The sequence below is a fragment of the Vombatus ursinus genome, unplaced genomic scaffold (assembly GCF_900497805.2).
Source record: "Vombatus ursinus unplaced genomic scaffold, bare-nosed wombat genome assembly UNPS02014817.1, whole genome shotgun sequence".
In the NCBI taxonomy this organism is placed as follows: domain Eukaryota; kingdom Metazoa; phylum Chordata; class Mammalia; order Diprotodontia; family Vombatidae; genus Vombatus; species Vombatus ursinus.
In genome coordinates this window covers 1,705,078-1,722,906 of record NW_020954595.1, presented here as the reverse complement: position 1 = coordinate 1,722,906, position 17,829 = coordinate 1,705,078, and the positions used below count along the sequence as shown (strand labels likewise).

Genomic DNA, 17,829 nt, shown 5'->3' with positions numbered 1-17,829 from the left:
GAAATGGCAAACCACTCCAGTATCTCTGCCAAGAAAACCCCAACTGGGGTCATGGAGAGTTGGATGTGATTAAAATGACAACAGCAAACAGCAAGACGGCATGGGCTTTGGTAGTTATGTCCCACTGATGACTCACTGAGCTTCTTGCCGTCCACTGCAATCCCTAAGTCAACTTGGCTAGTCCTGTCTTGCACATCTTGCTTGCGTGGTTGATTTTGTTTTTCTCTTGATCAGCTAATGCAGGGCTTCTCATTTATCGCTCTTCCTTTTTTTTTCTCACTCGATTTGGTCCATCATTCCAAATTCTCGAGATCTTTTGGGCTACTGATGAGCTATGTGACCCTGGGCTGGTCATTTAATCTTTCTAAGCCTCTATTTCCTTGGCCTTAACATTTTTATTAAGTGCCCACTATATACCAGGCACTGTGTTAAGTGCTTTACAAGTTATTATATAATTTGATTGATATCCCTGGGAGGTAGGTACCATTGTTACTTCCATTTTACAGATGAGGAAACGGAGACAGAGGTTTAAGTGACTTGTTCAGGGTCAGTTGGCTGGTCTCTGATCTTGGATTTGAACTCAGGTCTTCCCAACTCTAAGCCTAGTGCTATATCCACTTGAAGCCTGTAATGCCTACTTCCTAAAGTTACTCTGAGGAGCAAGTGAGATAATTCAGCCAGTAAGTGTCTAATGTGTGCCAGGAATTGTGCTCGATGCTGGAGATACAAAGAAACGCCAAAGACAATCCCTGTTCTCAAGGAGCTCAGAGTCTAATGGGGGAGATGACAACATGCTTCGGAAACGTTCAAGTGCTATGCCAACATCAGCCATTTGTATCCTTTTGTTGTCTGTTGCATTGGCTCATCCTCCCAGCTTTGTGCCATCAGAAAATGGGACATGTAGGGGCAGCTAGGTAGATACTAGCTGTGTGACCCTGAGCAAGTCACTTGACCCCAATTGCCTAAAACAAACAAAAAAAACTAACAGAAAATGGGACCATTATGCTTCCCATATCTTTATCCAAGTAATTTCCAAAATATTCAATAGGATAGGGCCAACGATAGGGTCCTGTGGCATGCTGCTGTCATGGATTCCGCTGATGCCATATTAATCAGCTGCAAAAACTATTTTATCCATTGTAATTCTTCACTTGGGCAGCTAAGTGGCACAGTGGATAGAATGTTGGGTCTGGAGTTAGGAAGATTCATCCTCCTGAGTTCAAATCTGACCTCATACACTTACTAGCTCTGTGATCCCGGGCAAGTCACTTAACCCTCTTTGCCTCAGTTTCCTCATCTGTAAAATGAGCCGGGAAAGGAAATGGTGAGCCACTCCAGGCTCTCTGCCAAGAAAATCCCACATGAGATCATGAAAAATCCGACACAACTTGACACGTACTCTTTGTTTTCTGTTTTTTTGCTTTTTGGTGAGGCAATTGGGGTTAAGTGACTCACCCAGGGTCACACAGCTAGTGTCAAGTGTCTGAGGCTGGATTTGAACTCAGGTCCTCCTGATTCCAAGGCCGGCGCTCTATCCACTGCGCCACCTAGCTGCCCACCATGTACTCTTTGATCTTGGCCTCCTTCAACCCTGGCCTCAGTGGCCATCTAGACCATCTAGACCATCTAACCTTTTTGTGTGCCCTGGCCTTCTTGGGTGGTCAGTCTGGTGAAGCTTCTGGATTCCTTTTCAGACTCATGTTTTAAAATGCATAGCATAAAATACATAGCATCACAAAAGAAAGCAATTGTATTGAAAGTTATCTAAATATTAAAAAGACAAGTTCATGGTCCTCAAATTAAAGACCCCGATCTAGTTCAATGCTTCATTTTACATATGAGGAAACGGAAGTCCAGAGACGTGAAACCGCTTGCTTAAATCACACAGATAGCAAGTAATGGAGTGGAGATTTGAACCCATTCTCTAACCACTGGACTATGCTGCTTCTTTTGTCATTCCTTTCAATTGTTGCCAAACTGGACACTAACTGTTCTCCATGTAGGCCTACCTTGGGTCCATATTGGATGAATGAAAATGTAAGCTATTGTCACTTTGAACCTGTAATGGTTACCCTCAGTTGTGTGGCTGGTAGGAAATTTTGAGTCCTACAAAAATCATTGCTGCCTCCCCTTGCAAAAGCAAAAAAAATCAGAAACTCTTTCTTGGTTGCTAACATAGATTCTTTGTTCTCTTACCCTTTTACCTTAACAGAGGTGAACCAAATAGGAAGTGTTAAAGAAAAACTATGAACACCTTCTATAAATTTTAGGCACAAGTCTGCCAGAAATGGTGTTGAATTAAATGAGACTGTTTCTGGGAGAGTGAGGGAGAGAGAGAGAGAGAGAGAGAGAGAGAGAGAGAGAGAGAGAGAGGGAGAGAGAGAGGGAGAGAGAGAGAGAGAGAGATCCAAAATGGCATCATTCCCTCCCACTCTTCATGTCTGAGGTTACATTTAGAATATTGAACAAAGTCATAATCTGTTAAGAGAGTTGGGGGGTCATACGTACAAAAATATTTATAGCAGCTCTTTTTGTTGTGGCAAAGAATTGGAAATTGAGAGGATGCCCATCAATTGGGGAAAGGCTGAACAAGTTGTGGTATAGGAATGTAATGGAATACTATCGTGCTATAAGAAATGATGAACAGGCAGATTAAAAAAAAAAAAACCTGGAAAAACTTACATGAACTGATGCTGAGTGAAGTGAGCAGAACCCAGAGAACATTACATAGTAACAACAACATTGTACAATGATCAACTTTGATAGACTTAGCTCTTCTCAGCAATACCATGATCTAAGACAGGGGTGGGGAACCTGTGGCCTCAATGCCACATGGGGCCCTCTAGGTTCTCAAGTGAGGCCCTTTGACTGAATCCAAACTTCACCTAACAAATCCCCTTAAGAAAAAGATTCTGTAAAACTTGGACTCAGTGAAAAGGCCACACTTGAGGTCCTAGAGGACCACATATGGCTTCAAGGTCACAGGTTCTCCATCCCTGAAAGACAATTCCAAAAGAATCCTGATGGAAAATGCTATCCACATCCAGAGAAAGAACTATGTAGTCTGAATAAACATCAGAACATACTATTTTCTCTTTTTTCTCTCTCTCGTGGTTTTTCCCTTTTGTCCTGATTCTTCTTTTACAACATAATTAATGTGGAAATATGTTTAATATGATGGTTAGGGGAAGGGGGAAAATTGACACTCAAAATCTTGTAAAAGTGAATGTTGAAAACTAAAAATAAATTTAAAAAAAAGAAAGAAAAAAAAGATTTTGGGGGTTAACATTCCAAAACAACAGTCATTACTGGGTTTCTTAGTTGACCACTCCCCTCCACTATTCTCTGAGAGTACACCAAGGGACCTCCTTCCTTCTATCCATAGCTAATCTTTTCTGCTGGAAGAAGGGTGGGTCCTAGCAAAGACAGTTAAAAATGGAACATTAGCTCAATCATGCCAGGGGTGGAGAAGGCAAAATCTAAACAAGACAAGAATGATTCTTTTTTTTTTTTGTGGTTACCACCATTATTCCAGGTCTCTAAATAAAAGCTTTTGTCCTCTAGCTAACCTGGAAAAGGTCATTTTTAGATCAGAGAAATATTTTCTTAATATTTTCAGTTTTATTACAAATGAGGTATTTACCTTCAAAATGGCAGATAATCTCAAAATGATCTGAGCATTGGTATATGTTTCCATACATAGAGGGTGTGCTGGATAGAGCAGGGGGCATGGGAAGCAGAAAGATTTGGGTTCGAATTCCACGGACACTTATTAGCTGGAAAAACCTGGAAATACAACACAACAGCTAGCACTTTCCTAAGTCTTTACTGCTTACAAAGCGTTTTACATATTATTTCATCTGACCCTCACAACAACCAGTCAAGAAGTAGGTGCTGTTATTATCCTCATTTTATGGATGAGGAAACTGAGGCAAACAAGATGGTGACTTGCCCAGGGTCACATATCTAGTAAGTGATTGAGGCAGGATTTGAACTCAGGTCTGGGCAGTTGTGTAATATCAACAATACCTGTGCTTAGCCAACTCCCCCTCCCCCCATGAAATAGAACATTTAGGTGTTTTGCAATGGATGTAAATATCCCTTATTACTAATTACCACTTTATATAGAAAAACTTTTGGCTATTCCTCATGGCCCTTCCCAGGTGACTCCCTACTCCATCTATGTAATGTATCTCTTCTCGACAGGGTCCAGCACAAATCTATCTCCACACCCCCCCTCCCTCTTACAGGAAGTAATCCATTCCAACTCAAAGTGGAGCAAAGACAGACCTGTGTTGCAACCCTGTGAGGATTAAATGAGATACTCGTAAGGCGTTTTGGTCAACTCTTCATGACCCTATTTGGGGTTTTCTTGGCAGACCTTATGGAGTGGTTTGCCCTTTCCTTTTCTTTAACTCATTTTACAGAAGAGGAAACTGAGGCAAACAGGGTTAAGAGAATTGCCCCAGACCACACAGCTAGTAAGTGTCTGAGGCCAGATTTAAAGTCAGATTTAGAGTCTTCCTGACTCCAGTCTCAGCACTTTATAAATGCTAGTACAATTAGGAAACTGAGGTCCAGATGTGTTAAGTGATTTGCCCAAGGTCACACAGGTAGTAGGCATCAGAAATGGGATTTGAACCCAGGTCCTCTGACCTTAGAGAGCTTGCTGTCACTATAGTACCATACTTTTTTTAACATAATAGAATGAAATTTCCTTTGACATCTTATTATTTTTTGTCTAATTTTAAAAACATAAGTTTTAGCGGACCAAGAATTTCAAAACAAAATTTCCCAAGGTTCCTAGTAAGGCCCTGAATTGATCCCCCTGGGGTTATTAATATAGAATAGCTTTTTGGTCCAGAGCTTTGTTGTCATCTATGAAACACCCTCCCTGGGGAGGAAATTCCCTCTATCAATTCAGGTTGATACCTGCTCAGCTCTGCTCAGAGAATTGCCTGGGGTGATGCGACATTAAGGCCCAAATCACATGGCCCAGCATAGGCAGTGAGACAGCTAGAATTCCAGGAGAGCCAAGCACAGAATCCCCAACAGGTTTCCCAACCCTGCCCTGGCCCACCTGGTTGGGATCTACTTCCGTGCCCATGGAGTAAACAAGAAAACCTCATGAAAAAAACCACAGGACCATTTAATTTAATTTATTTGAAATGCTTCCAGAAAAGTTTAAGGCCATTACACAAAAAAACATTCTTCTTCATCAGAGCCTTCAATGCCTTTCTTTCCCAGGGCCAAGCAGGTGTGGCCTCTTTTCCCAACACTCCGGCCAGCCCGGGGTCCATGGTCTCCTTAAAGGATGCTTCTCTCCTACCTCTTCCAAACAGCCTCTTTCCTCCTGCCTGCTTTTAGTAGCAGTAGGCTGTTACTCAGCACATCTACTGCTCCCCTTGAGAAACAAACCACTTTTAAATAAACTTGTAATAGAAAAAAAAGTCACCTTGTTTAAAATCTATAAATACAGAAATAGGTTTTACAGGGAAAAATTGAGCACAATAGTTTGTTTCTTTTTAAAATAATAACGTACTTATACCTTGGGTTTTTTTATATTGATTATCTTGTCACACAAATTCCTTTAATGCACATGAGATATGTACAAGGTAAATTGACACATTATATTTATCCCCTTTCTTTTTTGTAAACTTGTAAGACACATAAGATAAAAAAAACCAAAAAAACAACCACCCATTTTTGGCAATAACTTAGCATTATTACTACTAGTGCTGGTGTGGGTATAGTTTTGCACAGTTCAGCCTTAATATTTACACTCTAAGGGAGAATTTCAGTGTATTTAGCGTACTTACTTAAAGCTCACATCCCACCCTGCCCTGCCAATCGATGATGATGATGATGACAAAGATGATGACGATGGGCAAGTGTCTCTGGCCCTTGGGACAGGCCTCCACAGGTTGGTGGGCCATATATGTGAGAGACCTGATTCAAATTCCCTCTAGAATTAACTGAATCAGGACCTGGGAAACACAAAGACTGATTCTGGTCACAGCACAGGGCCAGAGGCCACGACGGAGCGAGCCCTGAGGCAGAGATGAAGGAGGGGGTGGTAGTTTCCCAGATGGAAAATGGATTCATGATTTCAGTTCCAACATTCCCAACTCAAACCCTAAAGGTCAAGGAAGAGTAATTTGCCCTCCCAAGCCTTTCTTCCCTGTCTTGGACTTGTAAACAGAGCCATCACCACTATCCTGAAGGGTTTTTTTTTTCCTTTTTAAATCAGCTTTTCATTCCCACATCTTGGTGTGTCCATCTGGGGGTACAAAAGGACCAAGGACAAGGCCCATTCGAGGTTCACTACATTCACTCATTGGAAAATTCATTGGCCAGGATTCCCAGTGACACAGTTTGGTCATCGCTATGGCCCAAGACCACGCACGGGATTGACCCGAGGTGAATCAGAGTCACTGACTTCCTGGTCCTGCCTTTGTTTCTCAGATGTTATCACGACCTTCCATAAGGGGACTATTGGAGACACCTGGGAAACTCTTTGCCTCCCCTCTCCCTTCCGTGCCTGGCACCCAGAGGAGCTCTCAGGAAACATCAGTCGTTCTGACATTCCTTTTGTCCCAGCTGGACAAGTGAAAGTAACTCATAGACGACACAGACACTCCTGGAAAACAACTTGAAACGATGTTGCCCTGGGGTCCAGCCTGCAGGCCGGCAGCTAAAGGACAAAGACAGGGGGCCTCCGACACCCTGTCATCGAGTTCAAAAGTGCTTCTCCAAAACCGTTCCTCCGTGGAATGCAAATGCTGAAATGCTGTACAGGTGAGCAGACCCGGAAGGACGGAGAGGTTCCTGTCAAACGTTGCTTTCTATCTGTTTGCTGCTGCTGCTGCAAGAGTCTGTCTGTTCCATGCGCTCGCAGTCCAGGCTGACCTCGCTCGTGTCCATGCTACAGTCTGACTCGCTGCCTGACTGGTCCATTTGCTCCGGTTTGGCCTCTCCGCCGAGGGGGGTGGGCAGTGGAGCAGGCTCCTGGGGGCCCTCGGCACACACGGCTGTCTCTTTGGCTTGACGGATGCAATTGAGCCACTGCTGCTTGTTGAAGGTGTCGCTGGCCTGCAGGGAGTGAGACTGGCTCTGGGAGCCATTCCGGAAGCTGACGCGGAAGAAGTTTTTAACTGAAAGGGAAAAACAGCACGTGTCAGCAGCGTCCACAGGTTCTCTGGTCAGTGACAAAAAGCAAATGCCCGTTTCTAAGGCCGAACGTTGGCTCAGAGGCAGAAGGAAGGGGAAAAAGAAAGAGTGGGTCTTTCTATATTCACCTAGGCAAGTCATATAACTTCTCACTTCACTCATCTGCAAAATGGAGCCACTGTCGGAGATTTTGATTTGGACTCTGAACCACAGAATGGCAGAGCTAGAAGGGACCGCACTACCTGGTCCGACCCTCTCACTTTACTAGGGAAGAAAGTGAGGACCAGAGAAGTGACATGATTTGCCGGAGCTCATGCATAGTGCAAGGCCTGGGACTAGAACTCAGGACCCGGGGGATCCTTCCACTAACCCATGATGCCTCTCTCCCTCACAAGGTAACAAAGAAGAACAAACACCCATGATTTCGAACCCTTGAAGGATGAGAAGGACACTTCTAATGAACAATATTTCCTACGGATTGAAATTGGGGCGGGAAATTCAAACCCTCATCCCTGAAAACTCCCTTTAAGTCCCGGCATCATCTCACAGGCAGATGTTGAGCTGCTCTATTAAAGCATGCCATGCCATTCTCCAAGTAATTTCATTAATCCACTTTGTTCTCAGGAACTTTCTGGACCAAACCTTGTGCTTTCATTGGCAATGGGAGCTCCCGGGAAGGAAATTCCCTCTACCAATGCTCACTTCGCAAGGATACCCCTGGACTGTCCACCTGTCATCTTCCAGCCTTGCCACCTGATACAATTCCTCAATTATGTCTTTTACTCCTGGGATTCTCCAGAATTCCTCAGTGATTATATGTTGCAGTCTGCTCACACCCTCCATGTTTCTCTTCTGTCTGATTATTGACTATTGGTGAGAGCAGGGCCTTCATGCAAAGTGTCAGGGAGAAACAGAATCACCTTGCACAAGGGGTGATGAATGCTCATCAGATCTGCAGGAGGAACTAAGCCGGGAGGAATAGCTACCTGGATGGCAGAATTGGGATCTCAAAAGATCATGATAGACTAAGGCACTGGACTGAACCCAAGAAGAACTTCAATAGGGATCAGTATAAACTGTTCCCTTTGGGCTCAAAAAATCAATTTCACAAATACAGAATAAGAGGTGGCATGGTTAGACAATAGTCTTTCTGAAAATCAACTGGGGCTTGCTAGGGGTGGCAAGCTCAGTATATGTCTGCAGGGTGATGAGACAGCCAATAAAAGCTAACACCATCTTGGGCTATGCTAAGAGAGGGACAACTTTTAGGAATAAGGAGGTGAGAGTTCCTCTGTGTTCTGTCCTAGTCAGACCATAGCTGGAATGCTGGGCTCTGTTCTAGGTGTCACAGTTTAATGAGGACATTAACAAGCTGGAGAGTGTTCAGGAAACCAAGATGGTGAATGAAGGGCTTGGAGTGCTTGAGAAACCTGTGAATATTTAACACGGAGGGGAGAAGACTCAGAGGAGTCATGATAGCTGCCTTTTTAAGTACTTGAAGACCAATCCAATGGAAGAAGGGTTGGGCTTATTCTGCTGAGCCCCAGGACAGCCAGAGGTAGAAGCTGCAAAGAAGTAAATTTAGGCTAGATGTCAGAAAAACTTTCTAACAATGAGAGCTGTCCTCAGGTAAAGAGAGTGGCCTCAAGAAGTGGCGGGTCTCCCCATCCTTGGAGGTCTTCACACGGAGCTGGATGGTCATCTGTCAGGGAGGCATGTTACAGATCGGGATTGGATTAATCAACTAATCAATCAATAAACCTTTATTAAGCACCTACTATGTGCTAAGCACTAGACAAACAAAGAAAACCAGTCCGTGCCCTCAAGGAGAGGGCAGCCTAATTAATGAGGGAGTTTAATGAGGTCTCTTCAAGCTCTCAAATTCCACGATTCCGAGGGGGTTTGGTGGAAAGTTCTAGGAAATGATCTACTTCTGTGTCCCCACAGGTCACTGATACAGTCAACGACAGGAAATAATTGGTCATACCTTCTTCTAAAGCAAGCCAGAGTTAATATGACAGAATCTAGGGGTGGGAAGGGGCTCAGTTGATAGAGTGCTGGACTGGGAGTCAGGAACAGCTGAGTTCAATTCCTTCTTCACACATGTTACTGCCTGAACCTTAAAACACCATATCAATGCTAGCTACTACGAGGACCATTAGAAAAAAAAAAACACACAACGAAAACTCCCCCAAACCCAAAACCCAAACCCCAACTCAGGTGTTCATACTTCTCTCGTTGTTGGTGAAGGCCCCTCGGATGGAGCCCCCGAGGCGCACCTCTCCGTCCTGCAGGTCGTCCAGCAGAAGGTCCTTCACGGGGATTGGCTGCCGGTAGAGTTGGTAGCACAGCTGCTCATTGTGGGTGACAGGCCGCGTGATGACAAGAACTTCTTGAAACAGGAAGACGTGTAGCTTCTAAGGAGCAGAAACAGAAGAGAAACTCTCGCTTACTCCATGAATTAAAATAAAGAAGAGTCAAGGGTTCTCTTAGAACTAACAATGCTCAGTAATCCATTCCAAGACCTCTCCTTTGCTTGGCAGCCACTGGCACTTCAATTTCAGTATCTCCAACTGGGGTAACACCATTTCAGGCCCTCCCTCTAAACCAGGGAATCTTCACTTTTTTGTGTGTCCTGGACCCTCTCTGGCAGTCTGGGGAAGTCTATGGATCTTTTCTCAGAGTAGTAATCTTAAATGTATAAAACAAAATACATAGGATTACAGAGAAGACCAGTTACACTGAAATGCAGTTGTTAAAACACGAAAACAAAACTAAAGCCAAGCTCGTGGCCCCCAGGTTAAGATCTTGGGTTTGCCTGTTCTCATTCCCTTTCCCTCTTCTATGGGCGTTGTTTCTGTTCACCCCAATCTTCTGGTATGTTCTCCCCCCTGCTTTGCGTTATTTCTCACAGGACATTCCAGATTTTTGGGTGCTCTTCCATCCGTCCCTCTTCATTTTTGTCATTGGTTTTGAAATTGGATCGGCATCTTTTGCTTTTGCCTCTCCTATACTTCCCAATGCATCCGTCTCCCCTCCCGTGCCATGAGATTATAGGATAAAAGGGGATCTCAAAGACCACGTGGTCTAACCTCCTCCTGGGGAGCCATCCTGTGTAAGGGAGAGGCAACATAGCAAAAAAACAACAAAACCCCCCAAACCCACCCACACACACCTATTTATTATTCTTAAAATTGCTTTCCTATGCCACATCAAGAAGCATGCCTGTACATTGAGATCCAACCCAAGGCCAGTTCAACCACTAAGAAAGAGGGCAGTAGATGGGGCTTTGCAGCTCCCTCACTGTCCTTCCAGTTGGAGGGGCTACCCTGAAGGCACTCTGGGGTTGACATGTTTAATGTGCAATCTTAAGCAACTCAGTGTATCTTTTGCACAAATGATGAGTTTCTAGGACGATTGCCACAGTAACTTTTTTTTTTTTTTACCGATTTTTTTGTTTGTTTTTTTGTGCCTTTTTTTTTGGGTGAGGCAACTGAGGTTAAGTGACTTGCCCAGAATCACACAGAATCATACAGCTAGTGAGTGTTATGTGTCTGAGGCCTGATTTGAACTCGGGTCCTCCTGACTCCGGGGCCAGTGCTTTATCCACTGTACCACCAAGCTGCCCCTTAAGACACCCTGGAAAAGCCTTTCTGCTGCCCTTAGGTGTCTCTACCTATGATAACTACTTACATGCATACAGCACTTTGCACGTTGTCTCACCTATTAGATTTTAAGCTCTTTGAGGACAGGGACCGTCTTTTGCCTCATTAAATTCCTAGTGCTTAGCACAGTGCCTGGCACATAGTAGGTGCTTAACAAATGTTTACTGATGGACTTGTGAGGTAGGGAGTACAAATATTATCCCCCTCCCATTTTGCAGTTGAGAAAACTGAGGCTCTGAGAGGTTGTTTGCTGGTTCTGAAGGCTGATATGAGCCTCGATGTTTTGACTCTAAGCACTAGTGGAAGGGAGGATGGGGTGCCCTGGTGAGTTACCAGCTTGGGGTTCCTAAATTCCTCATCTCTTCTTGTACATGACTGCTTCCCAGATCCCAGACATAAAACACAGAGTGGCCCCACAGACGTCCACTGCCTCAGCCTTCAGCCGTACTCAGGACACTTCACAGAACCGATGGCTGATTTCTGAAGGCCTGGCCCTCAACGCCAACATGAGATGAAGTTTACTGAGGGGAAGCTGGGAGACCCGCCCTCCCATCTCTTCTTACTCCCCAGGCAGGCCCCAAGGTCATCTTTTAGAAACACACCCCTCCCATGTTTGGAAATCCCTGGGGATAGGAGGAAAATGTTCAGAGATTCTCCTCTTGGGTTTCATCCGCTTCAGCTCATGGGGCTCTCTGTCACCACTAGAATAAAGTACACACCGCCTTGCCAGACTGACTACTCATATATACACCCTACATCCCAGGCAATGACTCGATGTTTAATACAACACAGCTGTTCATCTCTAACCTACGTGCCTTTGCACAGACTATACCCCCTGCCTGGGATGCTCTCCCTTGACTTCTTAGACTGCCAGCTCCCAGAAGAGTCCTTTGAAGATTCTGCCCATAGAGGGCGCTCCCTGTATTTCACATGTACTTTGTATATATTTCTTTATGTACACTTGTCTCCTCTGTTAGAATGTAAGCTCCATGAGGGCAGGGACTGTTTCTATTTTTTTTTTATACCTATGTGCCTGACACATAGCAGGCAATTAAAAATGCCCCCAAATGGAATGAACTTTTCCAATGGACCTTGGTCAAATTTGGTCATTATTTTTAAGTTAACAAACAAAACAAAACAAAGCAAAAAACAACTTTTCCCAGAGACTCCACTCAAACCCACGTGTGTCCTCTGTCATTATCTTATAATGCACAGACTGAACACACAATGACTAAAAATGACCCTTGACTCCTCACTGTATCCTTCAATCAGCCTTCCGTGGCAGCTGGGAGAGACGGGCTGAGCTCAGAAAGGCCTGTCTGGGGCAACCTCCAAGCCCTAAGGAATGATCCCTCTTAGAAGTCGGCCTGCTTGGGCCTAAGGCACAATTCCACTTCACCCTCCTCCCCCCTTTGCCTCTGAGACAGTGATGTTGGGGGTATATTAAAAACAAACAAATCTGCCCAGCTCCCCGTCCCCCAGCCTCTTTGTTCTCAGAAATCTCTTTTCCTGCAGTGTAAAATGATTTTTAATCAAAGTAGCATTAAGTAAAATGCTATGTTTTTTAATTCCCTAGGGTCCTCTAGCCTTTAACCTCACTGCTGGCCCTTGGTCACTCTGTCAAAAAAGAAAACAGCCAATCCCTGGGCTGGTCAAACCTGTTTCAGGGCCTCTGGACTTTAAGGACCAGCTTCACACCCATATCTACTGCAAACAGCCTTCCCTGTAACCAGCTGAGGGCTGGCCTGGGAGCCTGGAGACATGGCTCTGAATTCTGAACACTGTTTCTGATACTGACCACCTCCTCTGTGACCACGGGCAAATCACTCAATCTCCCAGAGCCTCAGTTTTCTCATCCAAAAGCTGGGGTGAGACAAATATCCATGACCTGCCTGTCAGGGTGGTCCTAGACAGGTGCTCTGCAGCCTGAGAACACCGTTATTACCGCAGAAAATGCCAGAGAAATAAGGTCATCCAAGGCAAACAGAATCACCCAATCAAAGCTGCCTCGGGGCCTGGAAGGGCCCTGTCCATCTGCTCTTGCAGGACTTCAATGCCATCCCTGCAACTTCCAGGGCCCAAGCCCCCTTCCCTGGCCACTGCCATCTTTCCAAATGAGAAATAAGGGCCCTAAGAGCAGCCAGCATTGATGTGGTGCTTCGGGCTTTGCAAACAGGTAATCCCTTCTGATCCTCACAATGGCCCTGGGAGGGAGGTGCTGTTCATACGGCCATTTTACAGATGAGGAAACTGAGGCCCAGAGAGGAGAAATGCCTCAGCCAGGATCATCTTCGCTTTTGTAGCTGAATCCCCAGTGCTCAGCACAGTGCTGGCACAGAGTAAGTGCTTAATTGCTGAATGGCTAATATGGAAATACGTTTTGCATGACTTCACAAGCACAATCCATATCACACTGCTTGCCTTCTCGAAGGGTGGGGGAGGGCCAGGAGGGGGAGAATCTGGAACTTGAAATTTCAAAAAATGAATGTTAAAGTTTTTTACATGGAATGGGAAATATTTAATAAAATAAATAAAAATATGTTTTAAAAAATGCTTGTTGACTGAGGTTGGAGAAGAAGGAAGGGGGCAGCATCCAGGGAGCCGGACAGCCAGCAGATGTCAACAAGGTGAAACCCCAGAGTGGTCAGCTACTCACCACACCCCTGCTGTTCTTCAGTTCACCATGGCAACACAGTACCCTGGAGCTGTCAATCAAAGAGTCCTTCTGTCCCTCTTCCAGATAGATCAGCCGCTCCTTATAATAGCGGCATTCTGATTCTCCAGTCTTGGTGTTGATCTCCGCCACGATCCCCTGAATTATGTTTATCTGTGGGGAAGCAGAAAGTGGGGGGAAAATGATGAAACATTGTGCCCGTCAGCAACTGGAGTTCTTCTGTGACCTCGGACCATTCAATGAACCCGCCTGCCTCAGTTTCCCCTCCAGTAAAATAGGAATCGCAACAACGTCTACCTAGTATCAAATGAGATAACCTATGTGCTGTGTTTTGAAAACCTTACAGGCTATATAAATGCCAGCTATTATTATTATTATTAGGTTTAGACTCATAAGTCTGAGCTCTACCTGGTAATAAAAGTGAGTTTACAATTTGCAGTTCTCAGAGGAGGACTCTAAAGGGTTAGGGTGCTTAAGAATTCTCCATCCTCCACCATCTCCATGGGCAAGGGGATCTCAGTGGCCATCCTGTCCAATGGGGCCTCCACAGGAATCTCCACACCACCCTCATTGCCGGTCACCAAGCCTTCGCTTGAGGGCATCTAGTGAGGGGAAGCCTCTAGCCCCTCCCAGGGCAGGCCCTCCACTCTCTGCCCAGCTCCATTTATGAGGAGGATGTTTTTCCTCCTATCAAGCCCAAAGGTATCTCTGGACAACTTCCACCCATTGCTTCAGGCCAGAAGAACAAGTGAATCCCTCTTTCATTGGACAGCTCCTTGAATAATTAAGACAGCTCTCATGCCCAGCAGCCTCACCCAAATCCCAGACTTTCTCCAGGTTAAGCACTCCTGGTTCCTTCAAGGAATGCAAATTTAGAGGAGAAAAAGTTGAAGTGGCTTCTCAGGGAAGTCTTTAAGTGACAAGACCCATATATTCACAAGCTGTAAGGGCCCCTGGGCCTTGCCACTGAACCCTTGGGACTCCCGGCCTTTCTGTCCACATCCACCGCTCTTATACACACTGTCTCCCTCAATTAGAGCATGAGGTCCTGGAGAATAAAGACTGCCTACCTTTTTGGACTTGCATTGCTAGCCACAGAGGACTGATTAGCACATACTAAGTGCTTTTTCATTCATTCATTCATTCATTCATTCATTCATTCATTCATATTTTAACAATGAAAACATCAGAGAGAGGCAAAGCCTGAGTTAGAAATGCAAAGGCCTCAAAGCAGATGATGGAGATAATCATGTATATGCACATGCGCACACACACACACACACACACACACACACACACACACAGAGCACACACACACAGCACACACCCATGGACATCCCCGGGGCAGCGGGGCTCCAGAGCCACCATCTGCTGCAGTACTGAGGGCAGCTCCGGTGTATCCTATCAGGCATCTGGTTCATCACATCAAACAGGTAAGACGACACAAGGATGCAAAAGAAGCCACAAACGTGTACATTAAAGACACAGCAGCAGACGGTCTACCACACAGTACTTAATGGATGAGGGAATGATGAATTTAAATTAAATTTGGGTAAAAGCTAGGGGTTCAACCACATTCTCAAGTCAATTGATAAGAAGGCACAAAGGTCTCAGGGAAAGCTGTAAGGGAGAGTGAGCCCAGCCAGGGGACCACCTGAGTTCTGGGGAAAAGAGCAAAGCTTGGCCAGGGGACCCAGGCCCAGGCCCGGGCCCAGGGCCAGATGGGGGGTATTACAGCAAAAATGAAGTTGTGACGAGATCTTACGAAGCATGAATGTGGTCAGGACCTCTCTCTGGGGGAATGTCTGAGCCACTGTTTCCGGAGGCAAGTGAAACCCTCTTTGTGACCACATGAAAGCAGGCTGGGGAAAAATCTCAGCCAGGCCCAACTTCTGCACTCTGGCCAAAGCCGGGTAAAGGCATGCTCTGGAAAGCTGAGGTCCGGCTCCCGCCTCATGACTGAAAACACCTAACCCTTGACCTTTGGAGGCTCCTGAAAGTTGTGGAGGCTTTGGTACGAGCCCACACACAAATGAGAATCTTGTCCTACCACCATGAGACAATGGCATTTAGTGTTCGGATTTCCTGCTGCTGCTCAAAGGCCTGGCTCACATCAACTCAAACGTCCCTGTTTTTGATGTCAGATTAATTTCAATGTGCTCATTCATTATGTTAAAGTGGACACCTGTGCATAAAACAAGTGAGGAAGCTAGCTTCCTCCTGAAACAGTTCACAGACTGGAAAAAAAAGTTTACTAACCATTGCTATAATAATAATAATGATAATCTTACTAATAGTATAGCATTTTAACGTTTATAAAGCACTTTCCACGTTGTCTGATTTGATCCTGACAATAACTCTTGGAGTAGGTGCTATCATTATCTTCACTTTACAACTGAGGAAACTGAGGTTAAGTGACTCACTCAGGGTCCTACAGCTAGTCTGAGGCAAGATTTGATGTCAGGTCTTGATTCCAACGCCAGGGCTCTACCCACTGGTCCACCTAACAAGCTGCACACAATGGGGAACCAGAGGTAGATGCCCCCTCTAAATCATTTTAGGAAAAGATTTCCAACCCCAAATCATGCCTCTTCTACCCTATCTTGCATGGTGGCCATTTCCAGTGACTCACTGTATGTCAACGACATTACGGTGGCCATGCCCGACTCGAAGTAGGTCATGTAGTATGGCGGAAAACCCTGGTAGTCCTTAGAAACTAAGAGGAAGATCGTCGGTATGAGAGATGAAGGAAAACACAGATAAGTCTATGAAGGAGAGGGTAAGGGGAAGGAATGACCACACGGGTGATGACTCAGACATCCCAAAGAATCCACGTGATTACCAACCACGAGGACACAACCAAACGCTACCAAGAGTAGAGCCTAGGCTGTCTAGGACTGCATTAAGAGCCAAGAAGATCCCTTGGGGTTCCCAGCTCTACATGCTGGCCACGTGGAGACTGGCTCCAACCTCAGCCAGTTTTTATCTACAGATGTAGGCAAGCGGTTCCACAGAAAAGAGTCTGGAGGGGCAGCGAGGTGGCACAGCGGATAGAGCTCTGGCTTTGGAGTCAGGAGGATCTGAGTTCAAATCTGGACTCAGACACTTGATACGTACTAGTTGTGTGACCTTGGGCAAGTCACTTAACCCCAATTGCCAAAGCAGGAAAAGGAAAAAAAAGAAAAGAGTTTGGGCCTTGGAGTTGGAGCAGATGGATTTGAAACCTGGTTCCGCCTGTATATACAACTTTGGGCAAATTTTCCCCTCCTCTTGGGCCTTGGTTTTCTCATCTGTAAAATGAGAAGGTTGGGCTAGATGAAAGGGAATGTGAAGTCGTTTCTAGAGAGCTTGGTCTTATGACCTCTCTGGGTCTCAGTTTCCTTATGCATAAATTGAGGGGTTGGAATGGATGAACTTTAAGACTCTTCTGCTCTTAGGTCTCTGATCCTACAATTCAGTATTGACTTTTTTCAGGAAGCTGCTAAAATAGCCAGAGTCAGTTTGATTCCTCATTTATTCTAGTAATAAAAATAGACCTGACTGATAAGCAGATGCTTCCCCAACTCACGCCTCCTTCCTCCGCCTCTGCTTTCTGACTGGGCATCGCTCTGTCCTGATGGCCACTGGCTGAATATCCCTGGGCTGTTCTCTAAGTTTTCTGAGGATTTTTTAAAAAGGTTCTTTTTTTAAATTACGAACTTAACCAGTCAACTTTTCAATAAAAAAATTTCAGTATACAAAAAAGAAAAGAAACATGGATTGTGCCCCAAGCCAGGCCCTCTGGTGGCCTATTCTGTTTTGTTTGGTTTGGTTTTTTTCCACAGCGTATATTGAATTTAACATGATAGTAACAAAAGTGCCCCACTGTTTGTCTGCTTTCCCTTCTGGACTTCCTTTCCTGTTTCCATGAGACTCTCTTCTCTATTTTCTTCTTTTTTTCATCACTGTGACAATCCACCTACTCCCCCGAGGTCTTTTTTTTCCCACCTGCCTGAGTGTAACATTCTCACCTGGCTGGCCTCCTGCTCCAGGGCAAGCCCTGGGCTTTCTCCCTCCTCCCTCCCAACAGGTATGCACCCCTCTAACAGCATTTGGCCAGAGGCCTCTCGAGAAATGCCTTTGATCCACTTCTCTCAATGCCAGGAGCAAGTGAGATTCAAAAAGAGAAGCCGGGACTTTAAGCTAGGCCCTGGGGGGAGAGTGTCAAGGCCCAAAGCTGAGCTGCTCAATCAGATCAAGACCTGGGCCAGCAGCAACAGAGATGATAATAACAGCTAACAATTCTGGGGTGTTTTCAGGTTTATGAAAGGCTTTTCTCAT

At 45.3% G+C, this 17,829-nt stretch overlaps 1 protein-coding gene across 4 annotated transcripts in view; it reads right to left on the bottom strand.

The window, feature by feature from the left end:
• Positions 1-5,144: 5,144 nt before the first annotated feature.
• ARHGEF3 (Rho guanine nucleotide exchange factor 3) overlaps positions 5,145-17,829 on the bottom strand; it is a 301,199-nt gene continuing 288,514 nt past the window's right edge. For all 4 annotated transcript variants that reach the window (XM_027835846.1, XM_027835848.1, XM_027835849.1 and 1 more), the window contains 3 exons: positions 13,492-13,662; positions 9,401-9,587; positions 5,145-7,154 (listed from right to left, as the gene is read on the bottom strand). In XM_027835846.1, coding sequence (XP_027691647.1) covers positions 6,832-7,154; positions 9,401-9,587; positions 13,492-13,662 — 681 coding nt within the window. In that variant the 3' untranslated portion in view covers positions 5,145-6,831. The remainder of the gene's footprint in view (positions 7,155-9,400; positions 9,588-13,491; positions 13,663-17,829) is intronic.